Source organism: Thermobia domestica, chromosome 11 (assembly GCF_964235325.1).
Source record: "Thermobia domestica chromosome 11, izTheDome1.hap1.1, whole genome shotgun sequence".
NCBI classification, from domain to species: Eukaryota; Metazoa; Arthropoda; class Insecta; order Zygentoma; family Lepismatidae; genus Thermobia; species Thermobia domestica.
Window position 1 is genome coordinate 31,843,066 of NC_137464.1, and position 17,431 is coordinate 31,860,496.

The 17,431-nt window shown below is 39.8% G+C and overlaps 1 protein-coding gene across 1 annotated transcript in view; it reads right to left on the reverse strand.

The window, feature by feature from the left end:
- Nucleotides 1–8,451, reverse strand: part of LOC145665101 (uncharacterized) — a 90,538-nt gene extending 82,087 nt beyond the window's left edge. The window contains exon 1 of the mRNA XM_081732374.1: nt 7,030–8,451. Within this exon, the coding sequence (XP_081588500.1) occupies nt 7,030–8,451 (1,422 nt within the window). The remainder of the gene's footprint in view (nt 1–7,029) is intronic.
- Between the last annotated feature and the right edge of the window lie 8,980 nt (nt 8,452–17,431).

Genomic DNA, 17,431 nt, shown 5'->3' on the forward strand with positions numbered 1-17,431 from the left:
ATAGATAAAAGATAATCGAAAAATGGAACAAGAGCTCGCTAGATAATATTATTTTACATGAGATACCGTTATCATGACTCACTTATCTGCTTTCAATTTCCAGCCATTTTAGAAAATCGGCATTTATTTTCGCATTTCTAAATGGTTTTAAACGGAAAGCTACTAGTTGACTCGTGATAACGGTACCCCATGCAAAATAATATTGTCTAGCGCGCTCTTGTTCCACATTTCGATTATATTTTTATCTATTTGAAGATATCACATAATTACTGTAAAATTAGCGGTATTTTAATTTCGCAGAGATTAGGCCTATTAAGAGGTTAGATAAGATTAAAATTGGTGAAGGGTGAATCTAAAATGTAAGGAATATGTGAGATAGATTCCATTATAAATTAAACGGTGATATCTTCAGTCGCAGTAGAAGTGATGTTTGGATAATGCATTGTTCTATTATAAGCAAATGTCTGTCGAAACACGTCTTGGACGTTACATACTCCAAGAATGACCTAATTTCTCTTCCAAAATGTAGAAAACATGGCTTCTCCTCAAACGGCTACGATCCCTTTTTCATGAGCTAAGACGAAGATGGATCACAATATTCTACGTATTGTTATATTCTACGCTCTTACACTCCCTCTGATATAGTTTCTTTCTTTCGGTATCATTCGGATGGATGAAACAATTACAGTACAGTGTCCTAAAATGTGAAAACCGACTTAACTTGGCTTAATAAATTTGTATTAATTTTATTCATGACTACAGCATGATAAGTTATGCATGATAATTCATTTATTCATGGTTTTCCCCAAAGGGAGAAGGGGATTCAGCAAATGAGATGTAGTGAGTGACGTGAAAATAAATAATATGTACAAACGTAAAATTACTTTGTTATGTTTAGAGTACGTACTGGTTTAGAGTACGTACTGAATCATCCATTGCAACATGAAAATGGGGATTCCCCATTGTAACGTTGGGGAGCAATGTATACGACAGAATACACCACGAACAGTAGCGTAGCTAGAATTTTTTTCAGGCTGAACTCACTGAATTCACTGAATGGAATCTCTGTGGACAAGTTCCACAAACTCCTGATATCTTTCTGATTACTAAACATCAGATAAGATAAGGGGATGAAACAACCTGGTTACGGGAGTAACTACCCTTTTACACAAAATAACATTACTGTCGCGACCAAGTTATATCATCTCGGTGTCTTACCTAATGGTTAATAATCAGGAGATCGTAACACTGGCTCTGTGATAAACTTTAGAATTTCTCTAAGTAGTAGTATTTTAGGGATTAAGCTACAGTTGAAATCTTTAACGGAACGATTTATTTACAAAGAATCACTGATTTTTACTACATTTCACCAGGCTTTAGTTAGTAGCATAGGCCCACCAAGCGCTGACTCCGTTTCCCTGGAAGACGCTAGCATCACTTGTTAACATCGTAGCAGAAGGTTTCTACAGAGTTGCCAATGGACAAGAACATTAGTAAACTAAACGTATTAGAGACAAGACCAGAATGTAATCGAGAGGAAGAACCAGTATCGGTAGCAAATAGTAGGTGTTGGTAGTATTCAGTATCTTTTTTTTTTTTTTTTTTTTTTTTTTTTTTTTTAATCAAACGATTGGGATATGAACAACGGAGAGAATGATTATTTCAGAAATAATACAAGCTTCTGTTCTTTCATTGTATATTAAACAAGACGGCTCGATATTAAGATGCTTTGAAAATAATAATAATACCAAATTATTTAAAACATGCTATTTATTTGTTCTATGTCGCCATAATCAATGGGAATTAATTACTTAGTGTATGAATTATAATAAGTAATGCACAAAAACTTCTTTCATCCAACGCAAGTGTAAATTTTTTTTACCGCAGTGTATGCTATTTGTAAGTAAGCTTGTCATATTTTAGTTTAACTTTCAACATTGAAGCGAATGCCGACTAATTTCGCTTTTCTTTCTGGTTCTTTGTCGAAAACAAAGGAGATAAGGGATAGAGGTTAAATGTAATGTTTAGGTGGTGAGGTCAATGCATGCACCTCACACATTTCAGTGAATTAGATCTTGCTGTATTACAAAGAAAAACGAGCCTGGAGCTGTTTTACTCGGAACGCAGACTATTGGAACATACGGTATTCTGCAGTTGGTAATTCTGTTGTCGAGAGATGTTTTGGTAGTAGTTTTACTTGTGGCCACGATCCACTCACCGTTTGTCGATCTATAGCAATATCACTGTGTGGGGGCCACTAGGGGGCCAAGAATTTGAACAAGGGGGCCTGTCCCCCCTTGGCTTCGCCACTGATCTACGAACGAGGTGGTTTGTTGGATTGGCGGTACTACTCGCAACTTTTGTTTCCGACAGCGTCCAAAATTATATATATAGTTGCAGAATCGGGGGGAGGATGTTGATTATTACGCTACCAGTAAGACACAAAGTGACGAGAAGGGAAGTGAAAATATACAGATCGTGGCAAAAAGGCATCTTCAGAATTCGGAGGTACGACTACACATTACCTCGCTAAAAGTGTAAGTGGTATGTGGTTTATTCAGCTCCATGATCTTTCTCCCTTGTTCTCTGGCATTTTGGCCCTAGAATTGTACATACTTTACCGATTAGGCAACTGTGGCTCGTAAAACATTGCTTTCGTTAAAAAAAAAAAAAAAAAAAAAAGTGAAAAGGAAACACAGTAAGACACAAACTGTATTTGTAAGGAATTTACACTGTAAAAAATAGTGCGTTCGTGGTAAATAACTAGAAAAAAGAAAGACATTAAAAACTACAGAGGTCATGTAATATTCGCACCCGTAGCAAAATCAGAGATGATGCTCAAAATGACGTCCACCAACCTGCACGCATGCATTTATATTCGTCGCAAAGAGCGGCGCACAACTTCAAATATTCCTCGCTTTTGTCGTAAAGCGTCACAGGCAACTTGCACTCCTTGTTGCAACGTGTGCACATCAGGCACCGGAATGGTATAACAAATACTTTTGAGATGTCCCCATAGGTAAAATTTAAGTGGTTCGAAATCCGGCGAACGGGCTGGCTATGGCACAGGTCCGCCAGGCCCAATCCACTTGAATGATAGTACTCAAATATTCGCGTACGGGCGATAGAAATAAGCCGGGGCACTATCATGCATGAACCACATGCGTTGTCGTAATGCAAAGGAACATCCTGAAGAAGAATAAGAAGTGTCTCCCTCAAAAATACCAAAGAGATCGACGAGCCGTTGTGGGAGAACAAATGGTCCAATAAGATTGTCACCAGAATTCCTGTCCACACGTTAATGCTAAACTTTTTCTCGTAGTGCCCTTGTACCATTCCGTGTGGATTATCCACAGACCATAGATGGTTGTTATAAAATTGTGGATACCATCTCTTCCAAATTTGACTTCATCTGTAAACAAGATGGAGGCGGTAAAACGTACAGTATTAAGGATCAAATGAGGAAACTGACGACAAAAGTCCATCCTGGGACGTAAATCCGCCGCAGATAGACCCTGCACTCGTTGTAAGTAATAGCGGTAAAAAGAATTTCACGTGATGGGTACGCTCCTCAGGTACTCTTCCTGTTTGACTCTTAGCTGGACGAAACGTCCCCGTTTCACGCAAACGACGATATAAGGATGCAAACGTTGTGTGATGCGGTTGTAAGGATGCAAACGTTGTGTGATGCGGTTGTTGTCTATTGGGATATTTTTCATGGTATAACGGTGCTGCTGTTAAGCCATTTCCCTCTGCTTTTCACACAAACGAAAACCAACTCTGCTTGTTTTTGATATGTGTACACAATACACTACGGCGGTGATGTCAAAAGACACAACGCACTTGTACCCATTCACTGTACAAATTGATTCGACGGACAATGTAGATATGTTCCTCGCTAGTGCTGTCTGTTGCTGCGAGTTTCTTCAGTTCGAACTCTATGCATAGGTGTAACTAGTAACCTCGAAACCTCTCCGGGAAAATCAACTGACAAGAATAGATAATTTTGAACCCGAAAGGATAATACAAAACACTCAAACAGACCGTCATACATGCATTTGATATTACTATTACTACTACTACTACTACTACTACTACTACGAATAATAATAATTTAATACCAATAATAATATTACTATTACACTAATAATAATCATAATCATAATTATAATAGTCGAATTGTTGTTGTTTATATTCTTGAAAACAGTTATAATCCTTATTAGCAAAAATGTCTCAATTGCATTACACATAGAGTAACAAAACTCAACACTTTACCTCCCAATTCCGCCATTTTTTCTGTTTCGGAGATCGTTGTGTATGTAACAATTTTCGGGAGCAATGCATCCTTCTTGCGTTACCGTCGGTCCAACAAACCACCTCGTTCGTGATGTATTCTGTCGTATACATTGCTCCTCGACTCTGCAGTGGGGAATTTCCATTTGCACGTTCCAATCGAACATTTCCTACGTATGCTAAACATAACCAGGTCATTTACGTTTGTACGTACACTGAGAAAAATGATTGGGTTGAAATTGACCCTATTGGTGCATATTTTAACCCAACCACGTGGCTAAAACTGCTCCGACCCAAATAGGGTCAAAGCGTTTAGTTAAATTGGGTTGAAATAAATTCAACCCAACGTGTAGTTAAATATAGGAGTCCAACCCAACGACCCAATTGGTTTAAAATCGCTTAACCGGTTAATACATTTAACCCAACTTGGTGTACAATATGACCCAATAAAGTGTAAATTCCATTAACCCGATAATGCGTTTGACCAAACGTGTAGTTAAAAGTAAATAAACATGGGGTAAGAAATGACTACAGTGTGGGGTCGCTTGGAGAAGGGGAGTGTAAATAACCCACCAATGAGATAAAATTGACCATGGTTGAGTTAAAACATGACGAAATAATGGGTTAAAAGAGTAAATATCACATTAACCGTTACGGGATTTAACAAACCATGCGCTGGTTACAAAGGTGACCCAACACTACACAATATAAAATGATTACCACTTTATCGTGTTACTTGGAATTTTATTCAACACCAACGTTTTTTTTTTTTTTTTTTTTTTTTAAGGCTAGCCATGGGCTAGCTACCTTTCAGAGGGCTACACCCTCTTTTAGGGAAGGGTAGTGAAAGGTATAGGAGAAGTGAGGAATTTATGGATGGGCTATGGGGTTTTATTGATATTTTTATTTAATCATCTTTTATTTGAGGTCTTTATGATCTTTTCGATCATAAACATACAGCAAGGTAGAAGGAACTTTATATGTTTATATAACTGTTAACATAACGAAAAATATATAGTAAATGTAAGACTACAAAACAAAACATGACAAAAAAGAAATAAACTATCAAATTTAAAAGTATATAACAACGGAAGAATATAGTGAAGAAATGAACTCATAACAATATGCAATAAAGGAAAACTAATGAAATTGGAATATAAACTAACGCATAATTTGAAATTTAAGCACTGATGGAGATGAGAGATGAAGTGAGGTGCACTGGACGCCACAACACATTATGAGGACTGTTAGAAGGACAAATGCAGTTATCTTCTGCCTAGGGGCTGCTCTAGGCTAATGAAGACGTGGTGAGCCCTGTTAGTAATGATGGAATCACTGTGCACAAAATGATGGAAAAATATGAGGGAGATGAACATGCAGGCGATAGTCGTCAAGGAGTTGTCGATCGAGGTGGTCTGGTGGTATGGTGTAGCAGTATAATGTAAACAGAAGATGAAGTGGGGTATAATGGTATCTAGCGGGAGCAGAGTGAAGTGCAAGGTGATGCATTGTGTCAAAGAGAAGAGGTTGATGATGTGTGTAACGTTGAGTGATGAACTTTAAACGGAGTGCTTCAAGGTGATAGCGGAGAGTAGGAAATGAGATCAAGGAATAGAGATCACGAGTCGGACTTGGCAGAGAGATTCGGAAGGCAATGCGAAAAGCATGTCGTTCAAGAATGGCTAGTTTGTCATAGTAGGAAGAAGAAGTGGAAATCCAAGCCGGAAAGCCATACGTAAGAACTGGTCTAAGAAAGACTTTGTAGGTATTCAATACAACATTGGCTTGAAGACCCCAGGTAGTACCGGTTAGGCGTTTGAGCAAGTTCAGTCGGTTGTAGGCTTTGGTTTTGACACTTTGGAGGTGCGGTTTCCAGGTGAGATGTTGATCGAAGATAATGCCTAAGTATGTGACAGTGCGAGTTGGAGTGATGATTGTATCGTGGACAGTGAGCGATAGGAGGGAGGGATTGCGATGAACTTTGGTACGTTTTCGAGGTGGAACAAAAGTGATGGCTTGAGTTTTGGAGGAATTTATTTTGAGCTTCCATAGAGAACACCAGTGAGTGAAACGATTTATAGCGGCTTGTAATGAAATATTTATGGCGTGGATGGTTTTGCCTAGAGCGAGAAAAGCAGTGTCGTCAGCGTACTGGAAGAGGTGAACGTCGGGAGGCAGCTGCGGAAAATCTGCAACGAACAGAATGTATAAGAGAGGGGAAAGAGCAGAGCCTTGAGGGACCCCACACATAAGAAAAATAGGATGTGAAAGCTGCTCATTAATAGCAATGTATGAGATACGACATGCTAGAAACTGGTAAATAATGCGAACATAGGTTAGCGGAAACTTAAATTTGATGAGCTTGAATATGAGTGCTATGTGCCAAACCTTGTCAAATGCTTTTTCGAGATCAAAGAGAAGAAGAACGGAGGGCTGAATGGAGTTGTAATGATTAGTGATAAGAGTTGTGAGGCGGAGTAGTTGATCGTTGATTGAAAATGATGGTCGGAAACCGGCTTGGTGTGATGGGAGTAGTTGGCGGTCAAGTAAATAGGGATGTAGGCGTTTGACAAGTATTCGTTCGAATATTTTGCTAAATGTAGACGTTAACTGTATGGGGCGATAGGATGAGACATTCGATGGAGGCTTATTAGGTTTGGGGAACATGAGTGTTTTAGATACTTTCCAGTCGGTAGGAAAAAATCCTGTTCGGAGTATAAACGTATATATAAATGCCAAAAGTGTCAGTAGTGCTAGAGGACTTTCTTTAATGTGTCTGTAAGTAATAGAATCGAAGCCAGGTGCAGTGTTTCGTTTTCGCTGGATGACAGATGAGATTTCGGCAACTGTGATAGGGCTAGTGAGAACATGGTCGGGAAGTGCATGAGTGATGTTCGGTTGCAAAGATCTAGTGTTAAGATTGATTTGATCGACTGGATGAGGCACGTCTGGGTTGTCCGACTCGGATGGAGTGAAAATTCCCTGCAGATAGTCAGCAAAGGCGTTTGCTTTATCTGTGTCTGAATGAAGTGGAGTATCATGTAGTAGAAGAGGGTATGGGGTCCTGGTGTGTTTACCACAGAGTGTATTGAAGCGCTTCCAGTACAGAGTAGGATGAGTTGTGTCGGAAAGATGATTGCAGGTTTTCACCCACTGACGTAATTTATAAGCCGAAATGTAGTTATGAACTTGTCTTTGGAGTTGACGATGAAGGCATAGAGCTTCCGGATTGCGGGTGCGCAAGAATTCTCGATATGACTGACGTGAGCGGCGAACAATAGCCAGATATTGTGGTGGAAGTTTCGGCCGATATGGAATGGATTCAGACTGTGGAATATATAGAGAGGAAGCCTGTTGAATTACAGTGGTGATTGTATCAACCTGGTGTGTGAGTTCATCTTCTGTAGTTGGGGATTCGTAATCTGCCAATGAGTTTGATATATAGGAGCGATACGATGACCAATCAGCTTTATCGTAACGTGGTGATAGACGTGGTGAAGGTGATGCTGTAGGAGAAGTAAGGCGGGAATGATAAATGAGCTTGATGGGCGCATGGTCGCTCCCCATTAAGTCCAAAACAGTTACTGTACAACGGGTGATGATAGTGTTGGAGACCAATGCTATATCCGGTGTAGTATTACTGATGGGACGAGTTGGGGACGGTAGGTCCAGCAGAGTGCCGCTGGTATTGACTGTGATGAAGTCCTTAAAGTCATCGCGTTCTGCTTGAGAACGGCTATGAAGATTGATGTCGGCAAGAATAATAAAATGTTTATATGATTGAGAGATATGTGAAAAGAACTCGTGCGGAATGGGAAGGCCGGGGCGGATGTAGATTGTGGCTAGGGTAAGAGCGATGTTTTTGAAATATAAGGTAGCGATGACGTATTCGGGGATATGTAATACAGGACACGGATGTGAACGAAATGGAATTGAATGACGAAAACCTATCGCAGCACCTCCGTTGGCTCTGATTGCTGGGATGGAACTATCATGACGTAATAATGTGTATCGCGGAATAGTGCAGGAAGTAGTGTGCTTTAGAAAGGTTTCATTTAACAGAAAGGCTGTAACGTTTTCTTCCATTAAGAGAGTCTCAAATACTGCTTTGTGTTTAAGAAGAGAACGGATATTGAGAAATAAGAAAATTATATCCATAGTTGCTAGAATTATACTGCTGTTTCGAGTTTGGTGGTGTGGAAGTGAACGTAGTTGTTGGAGTATGTAGCGTATAATGACACATGAAAAGTGGATTTGGCGGAAGCAATAATATGTTGAAGAACATGTTGACGTTGGAATGGATGTATATTTTGCAATGTCAGAGCAATGAATTCGAGAAGTTTGCTAACGGTAACCGGATCGTCAACTGTGTGGTTGGTAGAAACTGTCGGTTCTGCAGCCCGCAAAGGAACAACAAGCTCCGGATGAGATTCTTGTACTGCAGGTTTGCCTTTACATTTATAACTATATGCGGGGTGTTGATCATTGCACGTGGGGCATTTTGGAGGTTGTTGCATGTTTGGGCAGTTACGAGTTTGATGAGGCCCAGAGCAGTAACCGCACACAGTAGAGTTGGTGCACTGAGAAGTATGATGAGAGTTGTACACCTGACACTTCTCACACCTGAGAGGCAAAGGTGGTGAAGAACGCGATGGTTCGACACGGTGTTTACGTTTATAGATTAGTGCCCCTTCAGTGAGGAGGTTATCGATCGTGTCTTGAGATGAGGTGAGGACACGTACCATGTAAGTGGGTCCAGCATTATTTCGAATACGAATAACTTTGCTGATGGTATGTCCTTCGTATTGAAGTTCTTCATGAATCTCCTCATCACTGTAAGTGGGGTCGACTCCCCGAATCACGACGGAAAGTAGTGGAGGTCGTCTCGGTGGCGGTGCTTGTTTGCGTCGAGTAGAGCTGAGGGATGTGATGGTAGCCTGTTTGCCGAAGATTTCGAATGAAGCCTTGTTCCGGACTGTAATGGCGAATTGTGGGTCTGGCGATTTGAAAATGTATCCGTTTCTGGTTTTAACGACTTCTGTTAAAGGGATGCTAGGTAAATATTTCCGAAGTTGAATAGTTATGAACTTTTCGTTGCTGAACTTGGTATCGTATTGTTGAAGAAGAAATGAGTGAAGAGAGGGTTTATTTGCAATATGATTGTCCATGAGAGATGATTTATTATGATTAGCGGCGTTATCAGTGTGGCTATCGGCTGCATCCATATCCGAAGAGTCTGACGGTCTATCTCGATGCTGCTTTTTCGCCTGATGGCGAGGCTGCGTTACAGTATCAGAATATAACTGCTTGCTTCGTGGTGATCTGGACCGCGTGGAAACGTTTGATGTAGTAGAAGCAGTTGAACTGCCCGACTGGGTTCGTTGTCTAGTACCCGTATCCTTCCGCTTGACCACCTTCGTGGCCGAAGCGGAGGGAGGAAGGAAAACAGGTGGTAAGTTACCATGTCGGCCATCCACTATGGGTCCACCAGAAGCATTGGGGTCCGCCATCTTGCAGACCGGGAGAATAATAAGCCGTCACTCTCGTATATGTGATGCTAATCAAGGATGAATGAATGAATGAGATGATGAAGGTAGGACAACCCGTTTGGATAGCTGTCCAGGTGGAGCAACCCCCCTGACTCGATCCGTAGATCCGACCGCCCTTGACTGGATAAGTCTGACGAGAGGATCTCAAGAAAGAGACAGACAAGAAGCTCAGGATGTGGAAGAGGAAGGATAATTCAAAACTCGTTATCATGCACTTGACAACGCTTCAGAGCAAGCTCTGGAAAAGTATGTATGAACACCAACGCTATCGCCTTCCGAGTATATCAGAAATAATTCCGTACTGGCTGTGAATATTTTCATTTCTCATAGCCAGTAAGTAGTTATTTCAAAGCTTTTCGCAGTATATTTGACATTTGTGCAAAGCTACAAATAACGTTCTAAGTTTCCTGTAATTGGCCAAAATAATCGTTTTTTAAACTTGTGAACAGTCTGACAATAGTTACACAGTAACGGTGGCGCCATCTGTTATTCTTATATGCTAGGACATAAGAATAACATTAGGAAAAAAGATTACAGCACTGCTATTCATGGATAGTTGTTTCGATGCAATGATTTGTTTTCTTTTTGGCGCTATTTTCTTCCTCCGCAGCCTTCCGCTTGGACCGGAGCTAACGTTCCTATTGTAATCGTGCTCTGTCAAGATATAACTCAGTATAATTTCGACTGAATAGACAGTAAATAACAAACATGTGTTGTAATTTTTGTAGTACTTAATAGTCCACTTAAATCAGCTTCGATTAGACTATATGTTTCACGTATTATAACACTTTACGTTAACCAGGTATGACTCAAGTGTTGGTTTAAAATACTCTACGGTGACATATAGTCATTTTGTTGACCCAACGGTTAATGCAGTTGGGTTGCAAGTGACCATCCATCGTTCCTAAAAAAACCCAATTCGGTTTAAATCTTTTTAACTACACCGCATGATCACGTTTCAACCCAATCATTTTTCTCAGTGTATTATCCATTTTCACGTCCTCTACTGCATCTCATTTGGTGAATCCCCTTCTCCCTTCGAGGAGTCCCCTTGTACAGTTCGCTCTGCTCCTTTCTGTTTGTGCCATTATTTTGGTGGGGTATGACTTTCTTTACATTCTTTTGACCCGACGTTAATATCTCTATTTGTTCGGCAGATATTGCACTTACAAGGAGGGGACCGGAAAAGTTCGCACGGCTGCTGCTTGAAAATGCCACCGCGTTGGACTTGTGTTTATTTGAACTTTTTTCCTGTTTTAGCTGTTAAATCACCATCACCCCAAAGTTTCTCGGTTTTTTTCCCTTCCAGCCTGTATAATTTGTAAGAATGTGAAAAAATGAAATGAAATCTTTGAGTTTTACGTCCCACGATTATGCCGGTTAGGCTAAAGGAGACGGTGATTATGAGAAACGAATGAAATGGTGGGATGAAGAAAGTGGGAGAAAACGGGAGAAACCCGAGAAAACTCACGCACACGGTGTTTGTCCACCCAAAGTAAAGTTCACTTAACGGGAGCAGGGTTTGAACCCGGGACCCCATGCACAAGAGGTGAACGCTCTACCACTGAGCCACCCTGTACGAATGTGAGAATCCATAACGGAGAACAATTTGTGTTTAACTTCACTAAAACTTGTATTTGTGCTCATGATTCTCATGAATAAGCACGACCCACCTCTGAAGTAGTAAAAATACGACCGAAAGCCAAATCAATATTTATACATATGCATGACATATCGCTATATAACATAATATAACGCTAATTAAGTCATTAGTTTACTGTTTGGGAAGAAAAAAGACTAATGAATTAAGTGCTCATTTACTGAATTGTCAATTTTATGTGGAACATTCGAAATGTCATAATTTACTTTGAACTAATTATGCATGCAAAGCGTTCGCCTGGAAAACGAGAGTTTTAAAAAAAAGTGATTTTGGCAAATAATTTTACTACCAACATAGAGAGAGAGAAAAATGGACCGTCGTGTTTCTTTCGACTTACTTTCGCCGACAAACTGACCATATTCCATCTAATAATGAATTATTCATACATATTACATATATCCTCACAGACAGGAATGTTGGTCATAAGGCCGGGGGGAGGGAAACGGGGGAGAAAAGAAGGGAAGATAGACTGGTAAAAGAAGGAGACAGGTAAAAAAAATATATCCTTGAAAAAAAGATAACCGAAACACTATATGAGCTTTAACGGCCATTTTCGGTTTAACATGTATTTCGTTTAAGCATTTACGAGGGATTTTAATTGCCAAATATGTTTTGGTCGTATGCGCATCGATTTTTCAGGTAGCTAAAAAGAATGTTAACCTCTTCTTGTTATTATATTATTATTACTATTATTATTATTCATTCTCCTTTCTGTGTTGCCAAGGGCGCACAGCTTGGCTACCCAACTCTAGGCTACCAAAGGTGCTCTGTTTGCCAATATTGCCATCTTATATTATTTGTACAGGGTAGGCCGCTTAAAGAGTTGAGTTGATTTTGAGTTTAACGTCCTCTTCAGCAGCGAGGCTATATGAGACGGGACGTACTAATTAACGTGGAATTCGAACCACATGAGCTCCCGCCGGGAACTGAACCCGGGTCTCCTGTGCCAAAGGCGCGTACGCAAACCGCTTAGTCACGAAGAAGCTCTAGGCCGCTTAAAGACTGTAATAACTTAAGCATTACTATTATTGTAAATAGAGACATGGTAACTTAAGTTGAGTTGAGTTTAAGTTAGCGTCCCTTTCAACAGCGAGGCTATATTAGATGTGGACCTACTGATTAACGTGGAATCCGAACCACAAGAGCTCCGGCCGGAAATCGAGCTCGATTCTCCCACGCCAAAGGTGCGCACGCTAACCGCTTAACCATTAAGGAGCTCAAAAATATGGTAACATACCCACCGTTATAACATACTCGTTCATTTCAATACATTTTTTTGGCACGCCGGAACATGTTTATTAATGCTGTCTGCAGTTTTTCATGGTGATGATGTGGTTAATGTTTGTCCTATTTTGTTTAAGTTAGTTAATTGCATGGGATTATTAGCAGACACTTTTCTCTTTAAATTGCAAGGACTTAGAACAAACATGCACATCGTGGTAGTACCTTGATGACAACTTATTCTTCTGAAAACATTCTATAAAGCCATGACGGTAAATCTCACTAGATGTAATTCCACTCTTGGGAAAAGTAGACGTTGATTTGCCTGTCTCAGCAGGTTGCAAAACTATTCTGAATACCAATACTGAATAGTTTTGCAACACAGTTTATTCACAGTTTATTAGAAGAAAAACGGGCCCACTAATCATGTCTCTGGGATTGCACACTATACGCTAGTAGCGTACACAGAATTTTATCAACGGGAGGGGGATTCAGGTTTCCAAATTCATGTAATTTCAGAATTTTTGTGTACATATATTGATTAGGTAATCCTTATTCTTCATAATATCTTGTTTTAAGCAAGTGTTAAAATCCAGAACTCACCCTTTGTATACTCCACTGTAGTATGCCAATTTCCTTGGTCTTGTACTAGCTCCTCCTCATCACTTGAGGGTTTTGAGATCAGGATTTTGCATTCTGCAAATTCGTATAATCAGGCAGATGGAACCAGGCTTCGTCAATGAGTCGTCCAAAAGTACTTAAGAAACAATATCCAGCAACCATGTACACTCATGTCCAAAATGATTGTCACATATCTATAACTGTCTTCTTGTAAGAATATAGTGTGATAATGATTTTGCAGGGTACTTTTAATACTGATACTACGTGTATAATCGGAAAATGTACACTTGTGGTAAATTTCATAGGAAAAGAATTATAAATACGAAAATTGGAATGAGTAAAACAAAATGTTGCTAAATGGCCAAGAAAGTTTTATTTTCGTTTTATTGTTCTTATTTACTACTCTTTTAACATGAAATTTTCCACATACATGTCTTTGCCATTTATACACATAATAACATTATAAGAAATACCGGGTGAATTCACTATCAAATTATATTCCTACAATAACATATTTATAGACATGCGACAATAATTTTGGACATGAGTGTACACTGTACATCAATATCCATAGAAAACACCAGCTTTCTGAGGCGAGTTGCAGATACAATCTAAACTACAAGTACACCTGCATTTCCATTTTACTCCATTTCTTTCTTCACCATCACATAAATTATTTGTTCATGGAAGTATAGAAAATGTCATGGCAATTTCTTGAATTAATACCTGCTGCCGCACCGAAGACATTAGCAGAATAAACTAAAAATCTTAATAAGGCTATATTTCAGTATTATATCTCAGTAACTATTACGGTTCTCGTAATCAATAACTTTTAGGTTTACTAGAAATCGCCATTTTCTCGAGAACTACGCATGAGCTTTTATACTGACATGTATGACTTTTTTCAGCTCAATTGGCAAATATATTTTCTTTGTAAAAAAAAAAGGAAAAGAAAAAAAGAAAAGATAAGAAAAGAAAAAGAAAGAAAAAATCCGTTAAAACTAGAGGAGCCAGCAAGAGAAGGTCTCTGACAGCTTGCAGTGGCGTTGCCCCTACTCATGTGTCAAGGCTTTTCGGTGTATATTGTAAGAATCCTCACCTTTCAGTGTGTATTTCTTCTTCGAGCACATGTTATAAATGCAAACACGTGTTATTGTTTAAAATCACGATTACAAGCATACAATACAAGGAACAAACACGAAAACACGAAGCCAGTTCGAAGGAGACCGAAGACAGACGAACCAATCAGAAGTCACTCATAAAAGAGGACCAGGAGAGAACCAAAAGTATCAGTTCATTTCTGATCTACTAATTTACAGTACTTGCTCCTAAAGTCGCATTGCACAAGGGAGTTTCTACCTTACCTAATCCCTGGAGGCTGCCTTGAGCTAAGAAGATTCCTAATCATAACCATACTCCTGGAGGCTGCCATGAGCTAAGGGAGTTCCTTATAAACCGTCTCCTAAAGTGGAAAGGAGAATCCTTAACTAACACCCTGGAGGCTACCATGAGCTAAGGGAGTTCCTTATAAACCGTCTCCTAAAGTGGAAAGGAGAATCCTTAACTAATATCCTGGAGGCTGCTATGAGCTAAGGGAGTTCCTTATAAACCGTCTCCTAAAGTGGAAAGGAGAATCCTTAACTAATATCCTGGAGGCTGCCATGAGCTAAGGAAGTTCCTTATAAACCGTCTCCTAAAGTGGAAAGGAGAATTCTTAACTAATATCCTGGAGGCTGCTATGAGCTAAGGGAGTTCCTTATAAACCGTCTTCTAAAGTGGAAAGGAGAATCCTTAACTAATATCCTGGAGGCTACCATGAGCTAAGGGAGTTCCTTATAAACCGTCTCCTAAAGTGGAAAGGAGAATTCTTAACTAATATCCTGGAGGCTGCTATGAGCTAAGGGAGTTCCTTATAAACCGTCTTCTAAAGTGGAAAGGAGAATTCTTAACTAATATCCTGGAGGCTACCATGAGCTAAGGGAGTTCCTTATAAACCGTCTCCTAAAGTGGAAAGGAGAATCCTTAACTAATATCCTGGAGGCTGCTATGAGCTAAGGGAGTTCCTTATAAACCGTCTCCTAAAGTGGAAAGGAGAATCCTTAACTAATATCCTGGAGGCTGCCATGAGCTAAGGAAGTTCCTTATAAACCGTCTCCTAAAGTGGAAAGGAGAATTCTTAACTAATATCCTGGAGGCTGCTATGAGCTAAGGGAGTTCCTTATAAACCGTCTTCTAAAGTGGAAAGGAAAATCCTTAACTAACACCCTGGAGGCTGCTATGAACTAAGGAAGTTCCTTATAAACCGTCTCCTAAAGTGGAAAGGAGAATCCTTAACTAATATCCTGGAGGCTGCTATGAGCTAAGGGAGTTCCTTATAAACCGTCTCCTAAAGTGGAAAGGAGAATCCTTAACTAATATCCTGGAGGCTGCCATGAGCTAAGGAAGTTCCTTATAAACCGTCTCCTAAAGTGGAAAGGAGAATTCTTAACTAATATCCTGGAGGCTGCTATGAGCTAAGGGAGTTCCTTATAAACCGTCTTCTAAAGTGGAAAGGAGAATCCTTAACTAATATCCTGGAGGCTACCATGAGCTAAGGGAGTTCCTTATAAACCGTCTCCTAAAGTGGAAAGGAGAATTCTTAACTAATATCCTGGAGGCTGCTATGAGCTAAGGGAGTTCCTTATAAACCGTCTTCTAAAGTGGAAAGGAGAATTCTTAACTAATATCCTGGAGGCTACCATGAGCTAAGGGAGTTCCTTATAAACCGTCTCCTAAAGTGGAAAGGAGAATCCTTAACTAATATCCTGGAGGCTGCTATGAGCTAAGGGAGTTCCTTATAAACCGTCTCCTAAAGTGGAAAGGAGAATCCTTAACTAATATCCTGGAGGCTGCCATGAGCTAAGGAAGTTCCTTATAAACCGTCTCCTAAAGTGGAAAGGAGAATTCTTAACTAATATCCTGGAGGCTGCTATGAGCTAAGGGAGTTCCTTATAAACCGTCTTCTAAAGTGGAAAGGAAAATCCTTAACTAACACCCTGGAGGCTGCTATGAACTAAGGAAGTTCCTTATAAACCGTCTCCTAAAGTGGAAAGGAGAATCCCTAACTAATATCCTGGAGGCTGCCATGAGGTTTAGGAGTTCCTTATAAACCGTCTCCTAAAGTGGAAAGGAGAATCCTTAACTAACACCCTGGAGGCTACCATGAGCTAAGGGAGTTCCTTATAAACCGTCTCCTAAAGTGGAAAGGAGAATCCTTAACTAATATCCTGGAGGCTGCCATGAGCTAAGGAAGTTCCTTATAAACCGTCTCCTAAAGTGGAAAGGAGAATCCTTAACTAATATCCTGGAGGCTGCTATGAGCTAAGGGAGTTCCTTATAAACCGTCTCCTAAAGTGGAAAAGAGAATCCTTAACTAACACCCTGGAGGCTGCTATGAACTAAGGGAGTTCCTTATAAACCGTCTCCTAAAGTGGAAAGGAGAATCCCTAACTAACATCCTGGAGGCTGCCATGAGGTTTAGGAGTTCCTTATAAACCGTCTTCTAAAGTGGAAAAGAGAATCCTTAACTAATACCCTGGAGGCTGCTATGAGCTAAGGGGTTCCCGTACATATCTAACTTAAGCTTTCATCATCCGAAGCTACTTCACTTGTGCTAAGGACTTACATGGAAATGCTTTTGTATTTACAAAGAAATTTAGTAAACTGTTCTATAGAGAATTACTCTTATAATAAAATTCGTGATCCAGGACTAATCCTGGACTATTATTGACTCTACCAAAAAAGAACATTTCAATATATAATAGCAGTTTTCTTAATGGTGTAAAACAGAGTGACCGTGGTTGGTAACACTAGCACCAAAGTAAGGGCTGCATTTCTCCCCTCCCTACTGTAAAAAAGCTTCAGGGACCATCTCATAATGGCTCCTCTATAATAATATTATAGCACTTATAAATGAATTAAAGAGATACAATTAAATATTTATCTTTTGACAGTTAGATTTTTAGGTTAAAGGAGACGGGTGAAGAACGGAAATAAATGATTATGAAGGAATTGGTGAAATAAACATATGAAAGAAAAGGTAGGAGAA